We start from the raw sequence: 22,500 nt of genomic DNA, 5'->3' as shown, positions 1-22,500 counted from the left end.
TTATTATTATTGTTATGATGATGATGAATGAGAATAAGATTTAACAGATCCTGGTTTTAACTGATCTGAGTTTTTGCTTTTGTCATGATCTGGAGTACTGAAAAGTGATCCCTGCTGAGACAATCAGCTGAACAGAACAGGTAGGCTCTCATCTGCAGCGTAAGTGACTTTTTAGAAGAGAAGACACTCCAACTTTAGTTTTGTATGTAGCGGGTGGGGCCGCCATTGTCTTCCACACCATCCTGACATAGAGAGTCTGAGCACACTCTCTGATAACCTACACCTTGGTTTATAATCTAAACCCATTGTTTATTTTAACGAAAACCTTAGTTTTACTCAAAACCATAGTTTATTATAACCTTAACTTTAGTTTATAATAACCCAAACCATAGTTTATCTGTAATAACAAATGTCAATGTGTGTGTGTGTGTGTGTGTGTGTGTGTGTGTGTGTGTGTGTGTGTGTGTGTGTGTGTGTGTGTGTGTGTGTGTGTGTGTGTGTGTGTGTGTGTGTGTGTGTGCGCGTCTGTGTGTGCGCGTGTCTGTGTGTGTGTGTGTGTGTGTGTGTGTGTGTGTCTGTGTGTGTGTGTCTTATCTGTAACTCCCAAACCACGAAACCTAGCAGCCTGAAACTTTGCATGCATATTAAAGAAAACTACAAGGAACTACTTGACTGAAAATTGGGTGTTTGAGTTAATTAAAACACCCCTTTTCAAGATAATTAACGCCCATATTTATTTGTATCCTTTATCAGGCGATCCTCGGCCACCTCGCTCTATGGGGTTTTAAGGCGTTTCCTGGGTAACCTCACTGATGTCTTTAGCCACCATGATTTTTGGCCTGCTCAACCATGCCTTGACTTGGAACAGGCCACAACGATTTCTTAATGATAAAGTTTTTGGGTTTTTTTTTCCACATTTCTCACTCATATTATTGAATGCCTGTTCATCATAGGCACGAATTGCTGAATACATCGCTTTTGTATGTGCTATAGTTTTGAAATCAGGGGCTTGGAGTGATTTCATGCATTATATGATACGATTTTCCACATTGTACTCTCACGGACAAAGCAAAATATATCACCAAAATTTTATTTTGGTTTTGAGGATCCGATATCGTTTGGACTTGTGTGTTGAAATCTGTTGTAAAATCTGATAATATAAAGAAATAAGAAGTCTTATAATAAGCCGTTGTACCTATTTACTTTAATCAAGCAAGGCTATGTTCCTTCCTCCTCACATACACAAGAAAATGTGTAATTTTTAAAGCATTAAACTTATCTTTTTCTCCTGTTTGGAGAATTATATTGTGTGAACAAAACATTTATGAACTTGCCAAAATTAACCAGCTTCCTTGAGCTATATGATTTAATGCATTCATGACGAGACCTCACACCCCATCACCCAGAGGGACTGCCTATCCATAGCGACTGCCAAATCTGTGTCTATATTTTTGGAGGTTTCACAAGGTGCTCTGCAGGGTATCAAAGCAAATCTGGTGAAAAAAGGACGTTTTAAAAAGAAGTTTAAAAAAAAAAAACTCTTTTGTTGATAGTCATTTTATTTCATTAATTCATTTTATTTCATTAACTGCTGCGTGCACGGTGAATACTGCCTTTATAGTTCAAGGGATCCTTTGTGGTATGCAGCGACATCCTGGCCAACCATTCCTTATCAACCATTGAATTGGAGTGCTTGCATGAGTGCTTCAGCCACTTGCCGAGTACCCATTGTCGATAGCAGAACTGCGCCTTAGTTCATAACAGACAGATATAACCTTAGTTTATAACCGAAACCATAGGTTATCACCTGAACCTTTTTTTTTTTTTTGTATACCTTGGTCGAGGCTCGTATGAGAGCGAACACACAACTCACAGCAAGGAGGCATGAGACAAGAGGGGCGGGAGTGGAAGGGACAAAACAGTGGGGAACAGACACATTAGGTGAACTGTGGAAGGGAGAGGGATGGGGATGGGACGGGGAACATGGCGAAGAGAAGATGGACATTTCAGGGACTTTCAGGAAGGAAAGCAGGAGAAATGAAGGAAGTGGGCTTGGGTGGATTATTCGGGGGTAGAAAAGATCGAGGATTTGGATGGGGGAAGATAAGAGGTGGTGGTGAACAGCTGTTTTGAAAGCCTGGAGGGAAGAATGGGAAAGAATAGAGTGAGGAAGTTTATTCCAAAGGCGGGAAAAAAGAGGAATGAAAGAGTGAAGATGAGCAGTGATTCGTGATTTTGGTAGTTTTACCAGAAGGGGGTTGTTGGCGGACCTTGAGCGCCCTGTGGAAATGTGGTGGGGACAAATCGCAGAGAGATCAGGGGGGGCAAGGCTGGAGAGGAGTCGGTAGAAGACAGAAAGACCACCGACCAACCTGCGGTGATTGAGTGAGAGGCCCAAAGACTCAGCTTCATTGCGGGAGATGCCGATGATCTTAAATGCCCTGGTTTCGACAGCGTTAAGCCGAGAAAGGTGGGAGGCAGGAGCACCAGCCCAGAGGGGAGAGCAGTACTCCATCAGGCTACGGACAAAAGCTTTGTAAGTGGTCAGGAGCTCAAGAGGGCCGAGGAAGGACTTAGCACGACGGAGGATTCCTAGTCGGCGACTGGCTTTTGAGGCGAGGTTGGAAATGTGACTTTCCCAGGAAAGGTCATGGCAGATAGTGAGACCTAGAAGCTTGAAAGAAAAGACTTCTTCCAGAGGATTGTTGAGAAAGTGGATGGGGGGGTTTTGTAAACGGTCCCTTCGAAGAGACATAGTGAGAGTGAGAGTGTGAGATTTGTCTGGATTGAAAGACATGTTCCACGTGTTGGACCAGTTTGTGATTTTATCCAGATCTGCAGTGAGTGAAGAAGCTGCTGCTTGCCGGTCTGAGGGATGACAGATGGTACGGCAGAGGGTGGAGTCGTCGGCAAAGAGAAATAGAGGATTTTCCAGAGAGTCCAAGAGATCATTGATGAAAACCAGAAAAAGAACAGGGCCCAGAACGTTACCTTGAGGAACTCCAGCCTGCACAGGAAGAGGGGATGAAAGAACTCCATTTAGGGCCACACGTTGACTGCGACAGGAGAGGAAGTCTGCGAGCCATGAGTGGAGATGGCCTTGAATACCATGGGAAGAGAGTTTGGTGAGTAGGGCAGGGTGCCAGACTGTGTCATTATTTTATAACCTAAGTCTTATTTTGTAATCTACACCCGAGTACATTATAACCTAAAGCCTTAGTTTCTAAACCACACCATAGTTTATTATCATTATTATTATCTACATACACCATAATATACACCATTATAACCTAAACCTTACTTTCTAATTTATACACCAGTTAAAACCTACATCATAGTTTACAACCTACACCTTAGTTTATAAGTTACACCTTAGTTTATAACCAAAAGGCTAAGCTAACCAGTTTTCTTTCCTGATTCTTTTTTCCAAGCAGCCCCTTCTCGGAGGCTTTGTCGTGAGGACCCTGGTAGGCCTGCTTGTGTGGCCTGTGAATGTTGTTTTGTGTTGGTTTTTATATCCTGTGCAACAAGCCTTCTGCACCATTGTCTCTCTGCTTCATTGTGATTATTGTCAACAATTACTTGTCCAAACCTATGAGGACAATTACATAGCTATAGTTTACACCAAGCAACCATTGTGTAAATTTCAGATGAGCTGTGGAACTTTGGCTTTTTGATTCATTTTGTCATGTTGGATACCCATTTCTCTTGCATCCAAGGGCTATTTGCATAAATGGTCATTAATTTGCTGCATGTTTACCCATCAAGTGTATCTGAGGGAAAAGTAGCAACCATCCTTGACCGATCCAACTTGATCAATAAACTGAACCATTGTGATGACCTGAATGTTACTTCAACCTGATTTCCATTGCCTCCACCTGCCCCACTGAATGCTTCATTCTTTTATTTTATATGTCCCAGGCCTCCATCATAATTTATTCTGTAAGCAGAAGATGAATGACACAAATGATTTCACACAAATAAGTGTGTGCATGTCTATCTACATGCAGTGCACACGATACCCACGTGTAATAGGTTAATTGATTCACCATTTATTACATACACATTCAATTCTGTTTTTGACTTCGCAAGGATATCAAGGGTATGAGGTGAAAACCTTGATGACTTTGCTGAAGAACAATCAGGGAGGATCCAGTAATTCTCCAAAAGTGTATTTATGTATTTTTCAGACAAAGTATTACAGGTCAGGCCGGATTAGATCTGTGACTTGCTGCAGGTACCATGTAAACCTGTACTAACCAGGTTCATGGTCGGGTTGTTGGTGACTAAATCATCTCCTGCACCAGGTTTCCTGGTGAGGAGGGTGTATGGAATGGACATCCAGCAGGATTAAAAACAAAACCTGTCAAAGGGTGGAGAAGTTCCTTGTGAGTCAACGGCCATCCATATGGAGTGCCCACCTGTCTGCGGATGTCCTCCTTTTTGTTTTGTTTTTTTTAGGAGGTTGGTGGCAGGATTTGCACTCCAGCCACCGTAAATCCCTTCACTCCACAAAACGTGTGTGTGTGTGTGTGTGTGTGTGTGTGTGTGTGTGTGTGTGTGTGTGTGTGTGTGTGTGTGTGTGTGTGTGTGTGTGTGTGTGTGTGTGTGTGTGTGTGTGTGTGTGTATTTTGTCATGTCCAGAGGGTATAACCCCAACCTGGATGGATGGCCAAACAGTCTCCCTTGGAGGCTTACAGTTAACCCTTTTTGGAGTTTAATGGCGGTAAAGGACGGAGGCACATAGGTTGTGCTCGACCCACTAGTCCATTTGCCACCCGTATGCAGTATGTTCTGTACTCAACCTTGTTGTCATGAGAAGTGCATTGTTTTTTGATGGTTTCGTACTCACATGGGTCTATAGAGAAAATTTGGCTTGGTTGCCAGAGCAGCAACCTTGGAGAACTCCGATAATTTGCAAAATCCAAGATGGCCACCGTGGACGGGGGGGGGGGGAGGGGGGGTGGAATATAACTTTTCAACCAATTTACTTACAATCACGTGTGATACCTCTTTTCCATATAATTTTGACCTGATGAATCGATTTCTGAGGTCATTTTTGTGATTCGGGGTCAAATTCAGGGTCAAAGGTCAAGTTCAAGGTCATTTTCCGCCAAAAATGAAATAATAATAATAATGAAATTTTCAGAGCGATGGTGGTCAAGCGTTTATTCATTAACGGCGATCACTCCCATTCATCATCAGAGCCGAATGCAAGATCAAGATGTTCAGTTTCCTCGTCATCTTCCACATCTGTTTCTCCTTCCTCTTCCATTTCATCTTGGTCTTCGTCTCCAGTCTTGAACGGGTTGAAGCAGGCGTCACTACAAACACAAGCGCAGTACACAGTGCATGATATCTTTCCATGGTGACAGCTGCAACGTTCAGTGTCGCACGCCTTCACCGCCGCCTGACATCCGCACCACACTACATCCATGAGATGTTGGGGTCCTGGGGGCTGATCGGAGGTTGCTGGTACTGGGGTGCCATCTTTTATTTCCCACCCATACTTCGTGATGTCAAGTTCAGGTGGAGCCTGCTGGTCAGCAGATTTTGCGAGTATGGTCTGCAGATGAGTTCGCAAGATGTGCAGGAAGAGATTTTGCTCTCTTAGTGGTCGTGACATGATCTTGAGCAGCTTGCCAGACTTCTTTGTATACATATGGTACCTTGCCTCACTCATCGTGGTCCACTGTTGCTGACCATATAGAGCACAGAAGAACGCCTGTCCTGCTTCCATGAGCTGTGCATGGGTGGCATCAAGCTCACCCAAGGCTGAGTACAGGCCTGGAAAGTCGCCAGCTCTCAGGGTCTTCAGGGCCGATACTTTCCCCTTGCCATACAGGTATGAGGTGGTATCTGAACCAGTAATAGAGTGCATTCCCTGGATCTGCAGGCACTTGGGGCGAGTTGGGCATAGGTGGCGTTGATGACCCAAACGACTCCATCCCACCGCTCCATTTGCACTGTGGACTGGATCTTGTTTTGGTACACCCAGTACACAAGCAGCACGAACACATCAGTGTCATCTGAGAGAATGCGGATCACTCGCGTGTCGGACTCGGCAGCCATGAGGAGGTACGAGATCATTGTTATGTCCGCTTCGTCATGGTTGAACACATTCTCGCTCGGGCTCTCCACGGTGACTCCTTCGCCGAAGCTGGAGGTACTAAGAACTTTCGACAGCTACAACTTGTTGTGCTTATTCCTCATGATGGCGTCTCGACTGGGTAGCGGTGTGTTGATGGTCAGGTCGTAGTTGATGGAGCCAAGGGCAGCACGTTGCATACGCTCATGGTCCTTTGCAGGAACGTCGTGATACTTGTTGAAGACTAAGACCTTGCCAGCGAGAGAGGACAATGTCGTCTTGATGCACTTAACTATGACCGACGCATCTCCTCTCGATGGCCAAACAATGTGGTAGAGGAGTTGGCTCACATCAACAATGGTGGCATCAGGCGGCGGCGGTCGTCCTGTCTATGCAGAGTTTGTGACCCAGCGGTGCTTTGCTACCTTTCCTCAAGCAGCCATACTAGTCTATGAGCGAGGGGGGGTATTAGGCACAGCTCCATTGGAAGATGGGTGCTAGCTTCATCTGTCGCTGCTGTCCGACTGTCAGCAGCCTGAGGAAGATAGTCTCCAGGTCGAAGATCGTCTTGTCCCCCACTTTCACACCTTTCTTTATGTGTTCCATGGTCTTGATGGAGCTAGAGACGGTTGCATGTAATCTGGTGGGGAGGGATGCCCGGAACTGCAGCCATTCTCTCCCCTATGTCGACTGATTCGGCAACATTCACCTCGGCTTCAGGGGGACCGAATCCACCATTGGCAATGTTGTAGAGGTGTGGCGACTGATTTTCCAATGGGTGAGACATTTTGGACAGCTCAAGTAAGATTCGACGTCTGTCATCTGCATCCATCTCCCTCCTCTTCTTCCCCTCCTTGTGACATGGTCCGCTGCTTGTGGTACTTGCTACAGCTTGGTCTTTGCTCTCCTTGACTGGAGGATCAGGGTATATGTGCGCCATGGTGTCTGAGAGGTAGGCGATGATGGGAAAAGAATCGATCCATTCCGCGACCATCTCTTGAGAAAGGGTTATACCCTTGAGGCCACCTTTGCCGATTTGAATGGCAGTTTGTTCACCAAACTGGTCAGAGCTCACGCCATTACAGCTACCCTCCTGGTGACGGCACACGGAGGCACCTGGCATGAGCTCCGTTTTGGCCACGGGTGGCAGCAGGTGGCGCATCTCGAGAACGTGATGGGTGATGTACTTGGCATCGTGGTGGTGGCCAGAAACGAATAAGTAGGGGAGCATACGCTCGAGTGTTAGCTGCTGCAGCAGGAAATCTCCCTCCCTCTCACTACGAAGCAGTTGATGGACGAATGGAGTCGACTTTATCAGGTTATCGACCCAGTGCCTGCCAGTTAGGTGTTGCAGACACGTTTCAAGTAGTCGCTTAAGTCCTGGAATGTTTTGGGACCAGTGGTGAGGAACTTGCTCAGAAGAGTAGTCAAAACCATCTGGAACGCTCGCATGGCCCGAACCCAAGACTTGCCGCTCATGAGTCCTGTTCGCCCTCCAAACGCTGAGCTGATGAGAGGCTCAATACCCGACCCGCTCATGAGTTTGCCGATGCAGCCACCAAAGGACTGCACAGTGTGCATGATGCCAGGCCTGAGAATGACATGCTTGAAGCGATCGACGTCATTCCACTTGATTTGGCTGGCCACCATGTACAGCTGCAGGTCGACGGAGATGTGAGCAGAGGACATCCCTATGTCAGCCAACGACTTCTTGAGGTACTCCAGTGAAGTTAGCACCATGAGCGGTTTGGCGTCGATGAGAGGTCCGAACATGTAGGTCCTCTTTGGTGTCTTCTGAGCTTGATCATTGCGTGCCTCTTGACTGTTGAACCCACCCCACTCCATTGCGTTCTCCTGTGTGTTGAGCGTGTTTAACCACTTCATGTCCTTCTCCTGTGCAGTAGCTAGACTCACCTGCCGGGCACATACTTCTTGGTAGGAGATGCCAGAGGTGGCCTCTCCAGCTGGTGGGTTCACCTTGGTCGTCCCGGTGTAGTGTTGCAGAGGAAGGCTGCCCAATGAGATACTGCTGGTCTTTGACTGGGCAGCCTTCTTAGAGAGTCTGGGGATGATGAGGTTGCTCATCCCTGGCTTAGCGCAGCCATACTCCAGCATACCTGCGGGATGAGGTTGCTGGAATTCATGTGAGAGGACATGGGTAGTGCGTCGACCATTGGGTGTGAATACCTGGAGATAGAAGTTGTCAAACCACACGAAGATGACGCAGACGGTTCGGCACAACCCCATGAACTGGTGGAGAACCTGTGCATTGTCACCTAGTAGACAAGCGGCCGATTTTCGGGATCTCAGGGCCTCATCATACGAGGTAGTGAAGCCATGCTCATGAAGGAGTTTGAGAAGTTCGGAACTGCCATTCCGGTGCAACAGTTTGACGACCAGTCCTAATGTTGTTTGATTTCTGGTACCTGTAACGTGACTGAATTGACTGGCTCAGGCTCAGAGATTTCTTGGTCACTTTACCACCGGAGACCAGGTCCGAAACCAACTTCAACAAACTTGGGCTGGTCGCCTTGATTGTGTTGGCCTGTGTAAACTCTGATAAGTCGTAATTGGCACTGTTGTACTTGACCGACCGTGCCTCATGCTTGATCTGACTCACCACGGAAGCAATGCTCCTCTCATCCGTATCGTCTACCTTAACTATCATGAGACATTTAGCAACGGACTCACGGAAACCAACAATGGCAGCACAGCCATCTACCCAAACAACGATAACATCCTTACTCATGCAGTCAGTCAACTTGCTAAACATGTCATGTCGAGCGAGCTTGCCACCTCGATCTGAGTACAGGGAATGCAGTTCAACACTATTCCAAATGCTGGACCTGTCTCAGTTCATGTACTCAATGACTTCCTTCAGAGCATTTCATCTGCACTACCAGTTGGCAAATCAGCATATGTGGGGACTTTCGTGAAACTGTTATAGCAGCGGACGTGGTACTTGCACTCAGCAGAAGGTAGATCAGAAACAAAAGCAAGGTGCAACTTGACCCTTCTCGCGACATCATCATTACGCTGCTCATCAACATCAAGGAGCATATCTTTCATTGTTGGGAGTGGGTTACGTTCTGTGTCAAATAGTGAGGTCCGTTAGATCGCTATTAACATAATATTGTGCATTTCCGGATATAAGCACCAAACTTGGCAGGTGGTGAGATATGATCATAATTAGTAAATCTAGAAGGGGAGCCAATCGAAAAATTGCCATTTTCCATGATGGCCGCCAAACTCACTTTCAAACCATCATAAGTCGCACAAATGAATGAAAATCACATTTTTAATTTGGTCAAACCCCACGAAATCGTGCTCGAGGATTCCGAATATGACACTGAAACTGACCTCAGATGACCCCTTGGCCGCCATTTTCCAAGATGTCTGCCAAACTCGCCATATCAGGACGTGAGGCAACATTCAAAATCTGACTGAACGATGTAATGGAGAAATTATATGAGCGTTACAGAACATGTCTTTCCGCGTAAATAGGCACCAAAAGCCGTTTTTCCACGTGCACTCATACATTCCATGTCACTCACATCACTCGCACATTCCAACACGCACTCTGGGACATTCACATCGGGTGTTTGGGTTAATACAAGAGATCCCGGGGTTTCTTCCCTCCTAAAGCTTAGCGTGCGCTCATTCGCATCATATACCCGCTCTTCCTCGTACAGCCTTACCAGACTCACCTCGTCACGACCTGCTACGAGGGAGCATACCGTCTCCCCTCGTTCCTGTGGGAGGTTAACCTGACTCTCGCACCGGGTCTCAAAACATTCCCCAAGCTCAACCTCAATGTCCCCTATTCACTCTACTTGTGTGTGCTCCTCTTTATTTTCGTGTAACTCGTTCACTTCTTCTTATTCCTGCATCTCCGTCACCTTTTTAATTCCTGCATTTATTTTATTATATCAGTTATCCCTTTTAATTCCCGCGTTTCTTTTACTATTTCCAGATCCTGCGTCTCCCTTATTATTTCTAAATCCTGTCCGAGTTTGTCGTTTTCTCTTGTAATTAACGTGACGTCTCTCGTTACCTCGACCTCACCCGTCGTCATCGCGGTGCGAACAACCTCCATACTCCCCTTTGACTCAGTCGTTCCTCCACGTCCCGGCGCCATTTTCCAATCCATGGTCTGCATTTCACCTCTCACCTTTGCCAGCTCCGCCTTCATTTCCTCCTGGCCCGCCTTCATTTGTGTTTGCAAGTGTATCCCCATACTCTGCATATCACCTCTCAATTGGTTTTGCATGTTTGCCAGTATCTCCACCAACTGGCTCTTGTCAATTGGTGCTGGCAGAGCCGATCCGCCACGATCGGGTGCGGATCCGATCGGGTAGGGATCGTTCGGTCCTCTGGGAGGGAAATTTGATGTGGGGGGTGCTCATGCACCGCCGCTGCCGCCCCCATTGTTACCTCTGGGTTTGATTGCAGGGGAGGGTCTTCCTGCAAGGTGTCATGCTGAGCCATGAATTCTTCTCAGATTAATTCAAGACCCACCTGTACCAGTCCGTCTTGGTCCGCCATGGTCCGTGCTGAGAATTAAATAAAATTTTGACTGCTCTTTAATTTGGAGGGAAAGGGGGGTTGCCAAGCACATCCCTGATCCAAATCCCGTAAATTTCTCGATGGAGGCGGAGGGGTTCGAATCCCACTCCTGACACCAAACTGTTGTGTGCCGGGGGTCGGTGGCGAGAACGACCGCTCGGTGGGGGAGGTGACACCGTCTCCCACCAGAATCCCCGGAATTGTAGGCCGTCGCTCAGAAAAATACGCGAGCCCGTGGGTCGTCTAACCGACCGTGGACGCCAATATCTCAACTGCGTAGCTTAGGGTCTTTTTGTCTATAACCAATTTACCTAATTAACGACGCGATTTCGCCTACCGGGGAAGCCACGCCCTCGGAACGCCTGGTTGAACCGGATTTATCCTACCGGCAGCGGTAGATTCACACTACCGACTACCGCTTTGCCACCTACCTTTCCGGCTCGTTGCAGTCGAGCGGAGTTCGGTGGGTACCTGGTCGTCGGAGGGAAAGCGTGCTCTGCAGTGGTCGTCGGTTTGGTCCCAGTCGCACGTGTGGGACTCGTGGCTCTTGGCAGTGTTCACGTGGCAAATAGTCGGGGTCCACAGAACTTCTCTCCCCGTAACAGCCACCGTGAATAACGAACCAGACTGCTCACAGCCACCGTGAACTAAAACTGCCTGACCCAACTACTGTGAAAAAACTCCTTACTCAGAGAGTTCCGGAGATATATTTCCTCCCACCACGGGGAGGGGCTCTTGGCGAAAAACGCTTCGCTGTCCGCCCCTTATTGGATACGGTCCTATGGCTCACCTTTCTGGGGCGGGGCCTTGGCCCCTGCTGGGAAACCCCAACCGCTCTTTCCACGCGGAATCAAAACTTGATGAGTAACAGAATAACGCTGCAACGGCCCCTCCCAGGAACACCCAGCCAGTCCTCCATGCAGGCCCACACTCGACGAGTAACAATATCAACGTTGCAAAGGTACGTTGGTGGTGCAGCTGGTTGGCAGTGGATCGTGACGGGCCGAGGGGTCATGCAGATGGCTTGTTGGTTGTTAGATGTAAAGATTTAATCACCTAACTAAAAGAAGTCGCAGTGCACGTTTTTGATTCTCCCACAAGACAAAAGGAAAGGGATCTGACTACACATGTACTTTACGGGATAACTGACTTTTGGGACCTGTATGTTGAATGCAAATGGTTTCCATATCAGTAACAATATTTATATATTTTTTATATATACATATATATATATATATATATATATATATATATATATATATATATATATATATATATATACATATATATATATATATTTGAATGTGTATGTATATATGTATGTATGTATGTATGTATGTGTATATTTATATATATATATATATATATATATATATATATATATATATATATATATATATATATATGTATATATATGTATCACGTCACAACAGCAACTGTTCAGAGGTGACTACGTGAATCAGGCCTTCATTGTCTAATTGCTGCAAAGAAAGCACCACTGAAGGAGACCAATAAGAAGAGGAGACTTGCTTTGGCTAAGAAACATGAACAATGGACATTAGACCGGTGGCTATCTGTCCTTTGGTCTGAAGAGTCCAAATTTGAGATTTCTGTTTCTCACCACCATGTCTTTGTGAGACACAGAGAAGGCGAACAGATGATCTCTGCACATGTGGTTCCCACCATGAAGAATGGAGGAGGAGGTGTGAGGGTACTTTGCCGGTGTCACTGTCGGCGATTTATTTAGAATTCAAGGCACACTTAACCAACATGGCTTCCACAGCATTCTGCAGTGACACGTCATCCCATCTGGTTTGCGCTTTGTGGGACCATAATTTGTTTTTTAACAGGACAATGACCCAAAACAAACCTCCAGGCTGTTAAAGGGCTATTTGACAAAGAAGGAGAGTGATGGATTGCTGCATCAGATGACCTGGCCTCCACAATCACCCAACCTAAACCCAATTGAGAGGGTTTGTGATGAGTTGGACCGCAGAGTTTAGGTAAGGCAGCCAACAAGTGCTCATCCTATGTGGGAACTCCTTCCGGACTGTTGGAATAGCATTCCAGGTGACTTCCTCATGAAGCTAAAAATCTGCTAACATCACTGCCCTGCATAAAAAAGGTGCAAAAACAGATCCCTGTAACTACAGACCAATCAGCCTTCTCCCAATCATCAGCAAGGTTATGGAATCCATCATTGCTTCAGACATGAAATCCTTCCTCTTCTCCAATGGCTTGATTTCCAATCATCAATTTGGTTTCAGACCAGGTCACTCTACCCTGGATATGCTGCTACTGCTCTCCCATCAATGGATGGAGGTCCTCAATGCCAGACAGGAAATCCGAGCCGTATCCCTGGACATATCATGTGCTTTTGACACAGTCTGGCACCCTGCCCTACTCACCAAACTCTCTTCCCATGGTATTCAAGGCCATCTCCACTCATGGCTCGCAGACTTCCTCTCCTGTCGCAGTCAACGTGTGGCCCTAAATGGAGTTCTTTCATCCCCTCTTCCTGTGCAGGCTGGAGTTCCTCAAGGTAGCGTTCTGGGCCCTGTTCTTTTTCTGGTTTTCATCAATGATCTCTCGGACTCTCTGGAAAATCCTCTATTTCTCTTTGACGATGACTCCACCCTCTGCCGTACCATCTGTCATCCCTCAGACCAGCAAGCAGCAGCTTCTTCGCTCACTGCAGATCTGGATAAAATCACAAACTGGTCCAACACGTGGAACATGTCTTTCAATCCAGACAAATCTCACACTCTCACTATGTCTCTTCGAAAGGACCGTTTACAAAACCCCCCCATCCACTTTCTCAACAATCCTCTGGAAGAAGTCTTTTCTTTCAAGCTTCTGGGTCTCACTATCTGCCATGACCTTTCCTGGGAAAGTCACATTTCCAACCTTGCCTCAAAAGCCAGTCGCCGACTGGGAATCCTCCGTCGTGCAAAGTCCTTCCTCGGCCCTCTTGAGCTCCTGACTACTTACAAAGCTTTTGTCCGTAGCCTGATGGAGTACTGCTCTCCCCTCTGGGCTGGTGCTCCTGCCTCCCACCTTTCTCGACTTCACGCTGTCGAAACCAGGGCTTTTAAGATCATTGGCATCTCCCGCAATGAAGCTGAGTCTTTGGGCCTCTCACTCAATCACCGCAGGTTGGTCGGTGGTCTTTCTGTCTTCTACCGACTCCTCTCCAGCCTTGCCCCCCTGCTCTCTCTGCGATTTGTCCCAACCACATTTCCACAGGGCGCTCAAGGTCCGCCAACAACCCCCTTCTGGTAAAACTACCAAAATCACGAATCACTGCTCATCTTCACTCTTTCATTCCTCTTTTTTCCCGCCTTTGGAATAAACTTCCTCACTCTATTCTTTCCCATTCTTCCCTCCAGGCTTTCAAAACAGCTGTTCACCACCACCTCTTATCTTCCCCCATCCAAATCTTCGATCTTTTCTACCCCCGATAATCCACCCAAGCCCACTTCCTTCAATTCTCCTGCTTTCCTTCCTGAAAGTCCCTGTAATGTCCATCTTCTCCTCGCCATGTTCCCCATCCCATCCCCATCCCTCTCCCTTCCACAGTTCACCTGTGTCTGTTCCCCAATGTTTTGTCCCTTCCACTCCCACCCCTCTTGTCTCATGCCTCCTTGCTGTGAGTTGTGTGTTAGCTCTCATACGAGCCTCGACCAAGGTATACAAAAAAAAAAAAAAAAAAAAAAAAAAAAAAAAAGCTGGTTGAGAGAATGCCAAGAGTGTGCAAAGCTGTCATCAAGCCAAAGGGTGGCTACTTTGAAGAATCACTTTTTTTGGTAACGACATAATTCCATTTGTTTTATTCACTGTTAATATATATATATATATATATATATATATATATATATATATATATATATATATATATATATATATATACATACACACACACACACACACACACACACACACACACACACACACACACACACACACACACACACACACACACACACACACACACACACACACACACATCAGATTTATTTGGGTGTCCCTTTCAGCCGGATACCCTTTCTGCATTGTGGGCATTAAATATTTCAGCATATCCTTCAATGGAGTGGGCCTTTGTCCAAATTACAAACACTTTTCTTGAATCATTAGGACATTTACTGGTTTATAACAATGACTATAGTTGCTCCAATGGTCCACATAAATGATAAAGCTTGCTGTAATATCAGATCTGATTCAACTTGTGTCATTGTCAGAGTTGTAATTTTTCAGTTGTTGAGTTTTTGGGGAATATATTATACCTTTCTTGATGCTAATTGACATATAATGTCATTTTTGTTTCTGTTTTCTCGGCAGAAGCATTTATTGTGTGATGAACGTTTATGCCACCCCTGATGTCCAAGATTTAACCTGCCAAAATCTCAGCCATGCTTATCTATCATTCATTTTCCCATCATTCATAATCTCATCTCAATGAGCTGCTTGTTGCTGTGGGCTTTTGAAATGTCACGTGCCCATTCCACACTGTTCGATGGGGCCATCTATATTTATGTAGGCATGGGATTTGGGAGGGATATGGAAAAGTTTGGGCCGAATGCATGCAAGTGGGGGTGAGGGACCGAAGGAAGGGCTGAGAGGGTGAAACAAAATCTCCGCAATAATTACTTTTGTAATAATTACACAGCATGTAAAGGGTGATGATCTATGAAGCTGCTCTCACTCTTGCAATGTGGGTACGAATTGCCCCAATTGGCACACTATCTCAAATGGATTTAATGATTATTTTATGTAATTCAAACAAAATCAGTTTCTGAACAAATGCAATCTCAAGAGTAACTGCAGCAACCTAAAGTGATGCTGCACCACAAGAGTACTTTTCAGTAAAGTCTAATGGTCCAAAATGAGTTTGCTGGAGAGCCCCAATCCTTAGATTTGCTTTGCAGCTACTGATTTAATCCTGTAAATCGGTTTTTATCAAATCAATTTATTGAAGTTCATGACCTTGGACGTGAAAATAAAGGAACCTCTTCTGATTTCTACCCCATCCTGTATCCAGATTCCCCATCAAAATCGTCGTCATTACCGGGCTACAACCGCAATGGTATCCAGAGGGTGAGTCTCCATGGGAGGTTGAAGTCCACAAAGAATATGTCGGGATACCGTGGAGATCCATTTGAGGTGACCTGCACTTTGAGCATGAATATAGTTAAACACAAACTATCTTGTGGAGCAAAGCAGGTTGAATTTGAAATGGGTACAAATGTGTTCTCAAGGTCCACTTTGACACAGGAAAGATGAATGCTTAGTTAAGTGTCTGAAGTTCGGGCACAGCTATGGCAAATGGCGGCATCGATCGAAGTAATCTCCATAATTTGTTTATTTTTCTTCATTTGCTGTTCAGCATTATCTTTACAATTTTCATTGCTGGCTGCACTTTGATTTTCTTTGCCTTCCTCCCTCACCCCCTTCCCTTCTTGACGTCACCTGTCCATTACCCTCACAGCACCAGTTCACAGAATTTCGCCATTACCACGGCCCTTGTTGCCATGAAGTGCGAGGTAAGGAATGGGAGTCGAAAGAAACGATCAGTACTCGCCCCCAATATGTCACTTGACGCTGGACTCTTGTCACTACCACTAATCTTATTATATTGAATAGCTTGGCTCTACTCACATTTGATTTGGTGAAACAGAGGAATAAAAAAAAAATTCTCCATAAATAGTAAAAAGAGTGAAATCTCAAACAAACATATATGGTACAACCTTTTTTTTTTTACGCATCACGTTTTTTTTTTTCCGCCGACATCGTTGGCGATTCGACAGCCTTGGTCTCATTTGTGCAGCTCATCCATGAAATTCGATCTCTGCACATAATTAAGATAATGTTTCTTCATTCAATAATATTGCAACGGTGGACCTTGGATGGACACAAGGTCATATTATAGTCCACCTGGATAGCAACCAATTTCGTGACGGTAGACCTCAGAGGTTTATGCCACCTGCCAGGAAAGCTGAACAGATCTTTACTTTCTGATGCACAGAAACTCCAACGAAATCTGTTGCCTACATCAGGTTCAACATCCAAAGGATGATGGCCGAGCGATAACCCAGAGCGAACCACTGCATTTGAAACCTCCAAACGACAGCTTTTCTTGCTAATTTATCATGGCCGTGGTTAAAGTCATTAATTAGTTTCCAACTCTAACCACGCACCAGGCCAACACACCATTTTGGGAAAACAGAATTTATTACGTAGTGAAGTGGAGGGAAGAACAAAAAGCAAATCCACTGATAACTAGAAGGGCACTCGGTAGAGCGCATACCTCTGCCATGTAATGCCTGATCCATGAGAACATATCGGGCCCAATGCATTTTTGAAATATCATCCTATGCAAGACAATATCGTTTTTGGCCCTATCTCTCAATGGTAAAGAATCACTTTAGAAATTAAATAATTCTCGTATTCAGATCCGGATTCGGATCTTCACCAAAATCAAATCAATTTTCCTTGTGACACACCCAACCTGTCCACCAAGTTTCATCCGAAACATCCACAACTTTTTGAGATATTGTGCTATATATCGTTTTGGCCCGATCTTTCAATGGTGAAGAATCACTTAAAAATTATAGTCGTCAGATCCAGATCCGTGTCTTCACCACAATCTAATCAGATCATCCTTGTCACACACCAAAGCTGCCCACAAAATTTCATCCGGATCCGTCCACAACTTTTTGAGACATCCTGCACACAAACAGACAAACAGACAGAAAGGGGTGAAAACATAACCTCCTTCCACCTTCGTTGGCGGAGGTAACAATAATTTATCGCATAATACTTCCCCCGTGCCCACGAGATCTCGACAACTTATGCAACGAGAGATGGCAGGCTGGATCACGTCTGGGCTCGTGACTTCATGCCGAAGCACCTACGTGCTATATTTTTCCCGACTCGCAGACCGTCATCCTTAAAGTTTACTGTCCACATCTCTCTTGAATGCAGCTCTCTGTTGTCCAGTTCGCATTTCACTAACTCAAACTTGCTGGGCTCTGCAGGACTCGATCCAACTGTACATTTCTGTCACTCTCCATTGTCAACTCCGTGGATCTGTTCATTTCCTGCCACCCCTCAGCCTTCATTACCTCACGATCACGTGTATCTGCGCCAATTGGTTTACCGCCAAACTTCTCGTAACTTCCAGAGACTTCTCAGGTTTTGAGCGGCTAGAGCAGGTCCACGGAGCAGCCATTATCGGTGTAGCTCTTAACTTATGCATGGTCGCAACGCCCTGCTTTTCGGCTTCCTCGAGTGGGGAGGGCAGGGGTGGGGGTTGGGGTGGGCATAGTGGATTGGCTGGCTTGCGGGGCTGCAAACCTTTTATTAAGCAAACAAATAGATTATAAAGGGAAACAATTTAAAGGATTAATCGTGGAGGAATGGTGGGAGAGTTACGTTTTTAAACATTATGGAAGGGAGGGGTCACGTTTATCGGCTTCTGAACACACTGCGGCACAAGTTATAAAATTTTACACACAATCCACACACCTATGCTGGACGTTTATGAATGACAATTATAGTTTATCTTAAGTCCATGACCCCCTTTATGGCCATTCCCACAACCATATGTAACTTATGAGTGCAGGCGTTGCAAGAGTGGAGACCATTTCATTTTTAACTTATCTGGAATGTACATTCCAGATAAGGTATTGTTATCGTGCACCATCCGTCTGTCCATCTCCTTTTTGGACTTCTCCGACCAAGCTGCTGGGCCGATCCGGCTGAAATTTGGCAGCAACGTTCCTCTCCTGACTGGTAACCTGACTGGTAGGAATTGCAAATCTTGTTCCGGTCATGTGACCTTCAGAAGGTTAAAATGACCGTCTGTAAATTTCTTCAAAAATCTTCTTCTCCAGACCCACCATTCAGAATGTTACCAAATTTGGGTTACAACATAAGGACAGTGTCGTGATAAATTGTGGAGGTTATGCTGATCACATGACTGGAAGTATGTCAAAATGGTGGACTTGGTAAATGTTTGGAAAATTGGGTAAATTCTTTCAAAAACCTCCCTCTCCAGACCCACCAGCCTAAATGCTTCCAAATTTGGGTTCCAACATTAGGCCAGAACTTAAATAAGCTACAGATCCAGTGGTCCTATTAATTTAACTAACTCTGGCACATTTGTCTCCATTTATTATTCACCGATTATCTCCAAACACTCTTTGCATCGCTAATCCTCACTGCCCCTGCCTGATCATAGCCTTGTCACTGTCTGCACATCCCTTGTCCAACTCCAGATCATCACTTTATCAACCTTCTGTCCTATCGTCCAGCTTTCAATGATTGTACAAAAACAAGAAGTTTTTGTTTGTGACAATTGGAAGCAGTTTCAATTAAAAAAAAATTTAATGAAAAAAAAATTGGTTTCCTGGATATGATTCATTTTCGATTAAATCTTCTTTCGAAAATAACTTGGGGGGTGGGGGGGGGGAAGATTCACAAAATTGTTAAATTATATGTCCAGTCCATCTTAGATTTTATCAGCACAACCTCGATGCTTCATTTAACCAACCCACTGCAGTGTCCATCGTCTTGCCACCCTGTTCTTGGCGGTTTGTCATTGTTTGAAGGTGTAAGGTCATAATGTCGTGCATGAATCTCCTGCACTAAAGGAAAGAACATGAGAAGGAAATAATCCATGCTTTGGTTGTATATTGTGAGCATGATTCCATTCCATGGAACACTTCACTAATCACCTGCCATTTGTGTTTTTATTTTTGCTTTTTTTTTTGGTTTCATTTGTTTTTTTTTTGTTTGTTGTTTTTTTCCCCCTTCTCATCACTCACTGCCTTGTAGATCAGGTAAGGAGGCTTTGCATTGCTCCAGATAAGCATGCTTTGATGAAAGAGCAAATTTTAATACATTACCCCACAAAGGTCTAGATAAATATTCAATGATCGTACAAACATGCTTTTGAATGTTACAATGATGTTTGCATACATCAGGAATTTTGAACTAGATTATTGCAATCCTAGGTAAAGAGTAAGCAAGTTCATTCCTTTCTTGTTGGATTATCATACATCTTGTGTTCATTTGCATACATGTGACATCCCATTATTCCTGTGGAATAATTCAAGTTCTGTTCCAATTTGATTAGCCAAAATGTATTTACAATGTCACCAACAAAATAGCTAAATCTAACAGTCAATTCTCATCCTCTTTTTTTTTTTTTTCCAGAAAAAGTTGTTAAACACATGACGAGTATTCAAATGCCCCAGAGATTGCAAAATGCCAACAGCTCAATGAACTTGAGATTTTGTTTGAGAGCAAAGGCTCAGGTCTGATATGTCAATGGCAACACATTTACCAAGCCTTGATGTGTCCCTGCAGAGAGAGAGAGAGGATGGATCACATTGCAATGCTGGCCTCAGAAGCCAGTTGTAGAATTGGCATCCTCTGTTGTTCCACATCATTCGGTGAAACATCAGAACTATTCAAAGCCGATGAAGCATTTGTTGTCTGCAGCTCAATGAAGTGCTGCTCTCCCTTCTGGGCAGGGGCTCCAGCATCACATCTGTCACTCCTGGATTCTCTGTATTGTTGAGCTCCCAGCACAATTGGAATCTCTCATGATGAGGCCGAAGCACACGATCTGTTGCTTTCACACTGCAGGCAGATCTGTGGTTCTCTAATTTTACCACCTCTCCTTTAGTCGAGCTCCCTCTGATTCGTCAGCCTTCCAACCTTCCTCAGCTACTTCAGTAACCACCACTGAGTTAAACTCCAAAATTCCAGGCTTTCCACACACCTCCACTCTTTTAGTCTTTTTAAAAAATCACATTTGTGAAACCTCATTCCTGATGCCTTTCAACAGCCAATATCACTCTCCCCCCACCATGGCTTCAAGCATGGCTTCATTCCACTGCCCACCCTTGATATTTTCTACCCCCAGTAACTCTCCAAAACCCAACCCTCTTCTTTGCACATTACTGTGTTTCCTTCCTCTTCTCACTTCTATTTTTTCTGTTTTTTTAATTCCCTTGCTTATTGTGTCCAAGAGTTGGCCGACTGCCCCACTCACAGTTCAAATACACCGTCACCTCACTCTTTCATGAGTCTTGATCTTGAAAAAAAATTCATGCACAAACATAAGTTCATGAACAGAACATGTATTGTGGAAAAGCCACTTGTACTGTGCACATCACAATACAAACAAAGTTGATCAAAATGTCTGGACTGAATATAAGACACGACTTGGAACATTGCAGATAAGCACACGATGACGATCGTTGTGCAAATAGTAAATATAATATGCAAACACGACCAGGATGCAATGCAATCAGATGAGATGTAGAGAGAGTGGTATGTACGTTGTGCATATCAAAAGAAGATAGCTCCTCACGATGATAATGGAGAGAATACGGTCATTGTGTGTCTGGCCAGTCCAGAGCCAGACACAACAATGAAAAGACTAAATAGGCCCGTTTCAGCAAAATGTGGAATTGAAATTCATTGTCCTCGCCAAAGGAGAGGGTATTGCATTTGGGTCCATTTGTTTCTTTGTCTGTCTGTGTCTGTCTGTCTGCATAGAACTTTCGTGTTTTTCTCCACACCCACTTGTCAGATTGAGACAAAATTTTCACTATCAGTGTGAGTACTCATGTAGAATGTTTTAATCATAGTTATGATGTCATAGGTCACGTGTTGTGGCAGCCATGTTGGAAAAACTTTGGACCACTATCTCTGAAGCTGCACCAAGAAAAAAATTTGAAAGTTGGCACACGGCAGATACTCCTCATGGGGAATGTGATTTTTTTTTGATGACATAGGTGCCTTTGTTATGACGTCATAATTGCACATGTAGAATGCTACATCTGATCAGGATGAAAATTTTTGAGGGTCATCTCATGATGAAATGGTCCACAGAAGAAAAATTGATGATGTCATTGGTCACATGCTTTGGCTGCCATATTTTTTGTTTTTTGTTTTTTTAAACCTTCAAAAATCTCCTTCTCCAAAGTGTCTCTGAACAGATCAAGGCGAAACTTTACACGTACGACCGCTTATCCATGAGGAACAAAAGGTTTACACATATGATGTCATAGGTCACTTGGTTCGGCAGCCAAATTGGATTTACCCTAAAACCGACAAAAAAAAATCTTCTCCAGAACGGCTGGACAGATTGAGGAGAAACTTCACACAAATGTTCCCCAAGCCATATAATAGGTGTACAAGTTTGTTAAGGAATAATAGAAAGTTCACATGGTCTGGCAGCCATATTGGATTGAAGAAAATATTAAATAATGTTTTCTCTGGAACCGCTTAATCAACCGACGTGAAACTTCACATTTATGATTTCGTAATGATGGGGAATACATGTTTCAAATTTCAACTTAATTGGACGCATGGTCTTGCAGCCAGAATTATTAAATTTTTATCCTCTCCAAAGGAGTGTGTATTGCGTTTGGGTCCGTTTGATTGTCTTTGTTTCTTTGTCCGCACAGAACTTTAGTGTTTTTCTCTGCAACCGCTTGTCAGATTGAGACAAAATTTTCGCCATATGTGCGATTACTCTTGTAGAATGTTCTAATCATAATTGTAATGTCATAGGTCATGTGGTGTGGCAGCCATGTTGGAAAAACGGATAAACTTTTGACCTCTATCTCTGAAACTGTACCACTAAAAAAATTGAAACTTGGCACATGGCAAGTACTCCTCATGGGGAATGTGTGATTTTGTTGATGTCATAGGTGTCTTCCTTATGATGTCATATTTGCACATGGATAATAATACTAATATTATCCACAAGAGGATAATACATGGATAATCAGATAACATCTGATCAGTATGAAAATTTTTGAGGGTCA

At 44.5% G+C, this 22,500-nt stretch overlaps 1 protein-coding gene across 7 annotated transcripts in view; it reads left to right on the top strand.

Annotated features, from left to right (window-relative positions):
- LOC147033824 (actin-binding LIM protein 1-like) overlaps positions 1–22,500 on the top strand; it is an 80,356-nt gene that overhangs the window by 16,931 nt on the left and 40,925 nt on the right. For 2 of the 7 annotated variants that reach the window (XR_015055513.1, XM_085871495.1), the window contains exons 2-4: positions 3,435–3,467; positions 15,693–15,814; positions 16,140–16,194. Coding sequence is in view for 6 of the 7 variants with exons in the window: in XM_085871495.1 (XP_085727621.1) it covers positions 3,435–3,467; positions 15,693–15,814; positions 16,140–16,194 (210 nt within the window). In the remaining variant the exon portion in view is untranslated. The remainder of the gene's footprint in view (positions 1–3,434; positions 3,468–15,692; positions 15,815–16,139; positions 16,195–22,500) is intronic. The other 5 variants (XM_085871529.1, XM_085871536.1, XM_085871516.1 and 2 more) reach the window with 5 other exon arrangements.

The sequence above is a fragment of the Eptatretus burgeri genome, chromosome 1 (genome assembly GCF_056783735.1).
Source record: "Eptatretus burgeri isolate ZD-2024b chromosome 1, Ebu_testis_v1, whole genome shotgun sequence".
NCBI classification, from domain to species: domain Eukaryota; kingdom Metazoa; phylum Chordata; class Myxini; order Myxiniformes; family Myxinidae; genus Eptatretus; species Eptatretus burgeri.
Note: the sequence above shows the minus strand (reverse complement) of the source record. Positions and strands in the feature narration are given on the sequence as shown.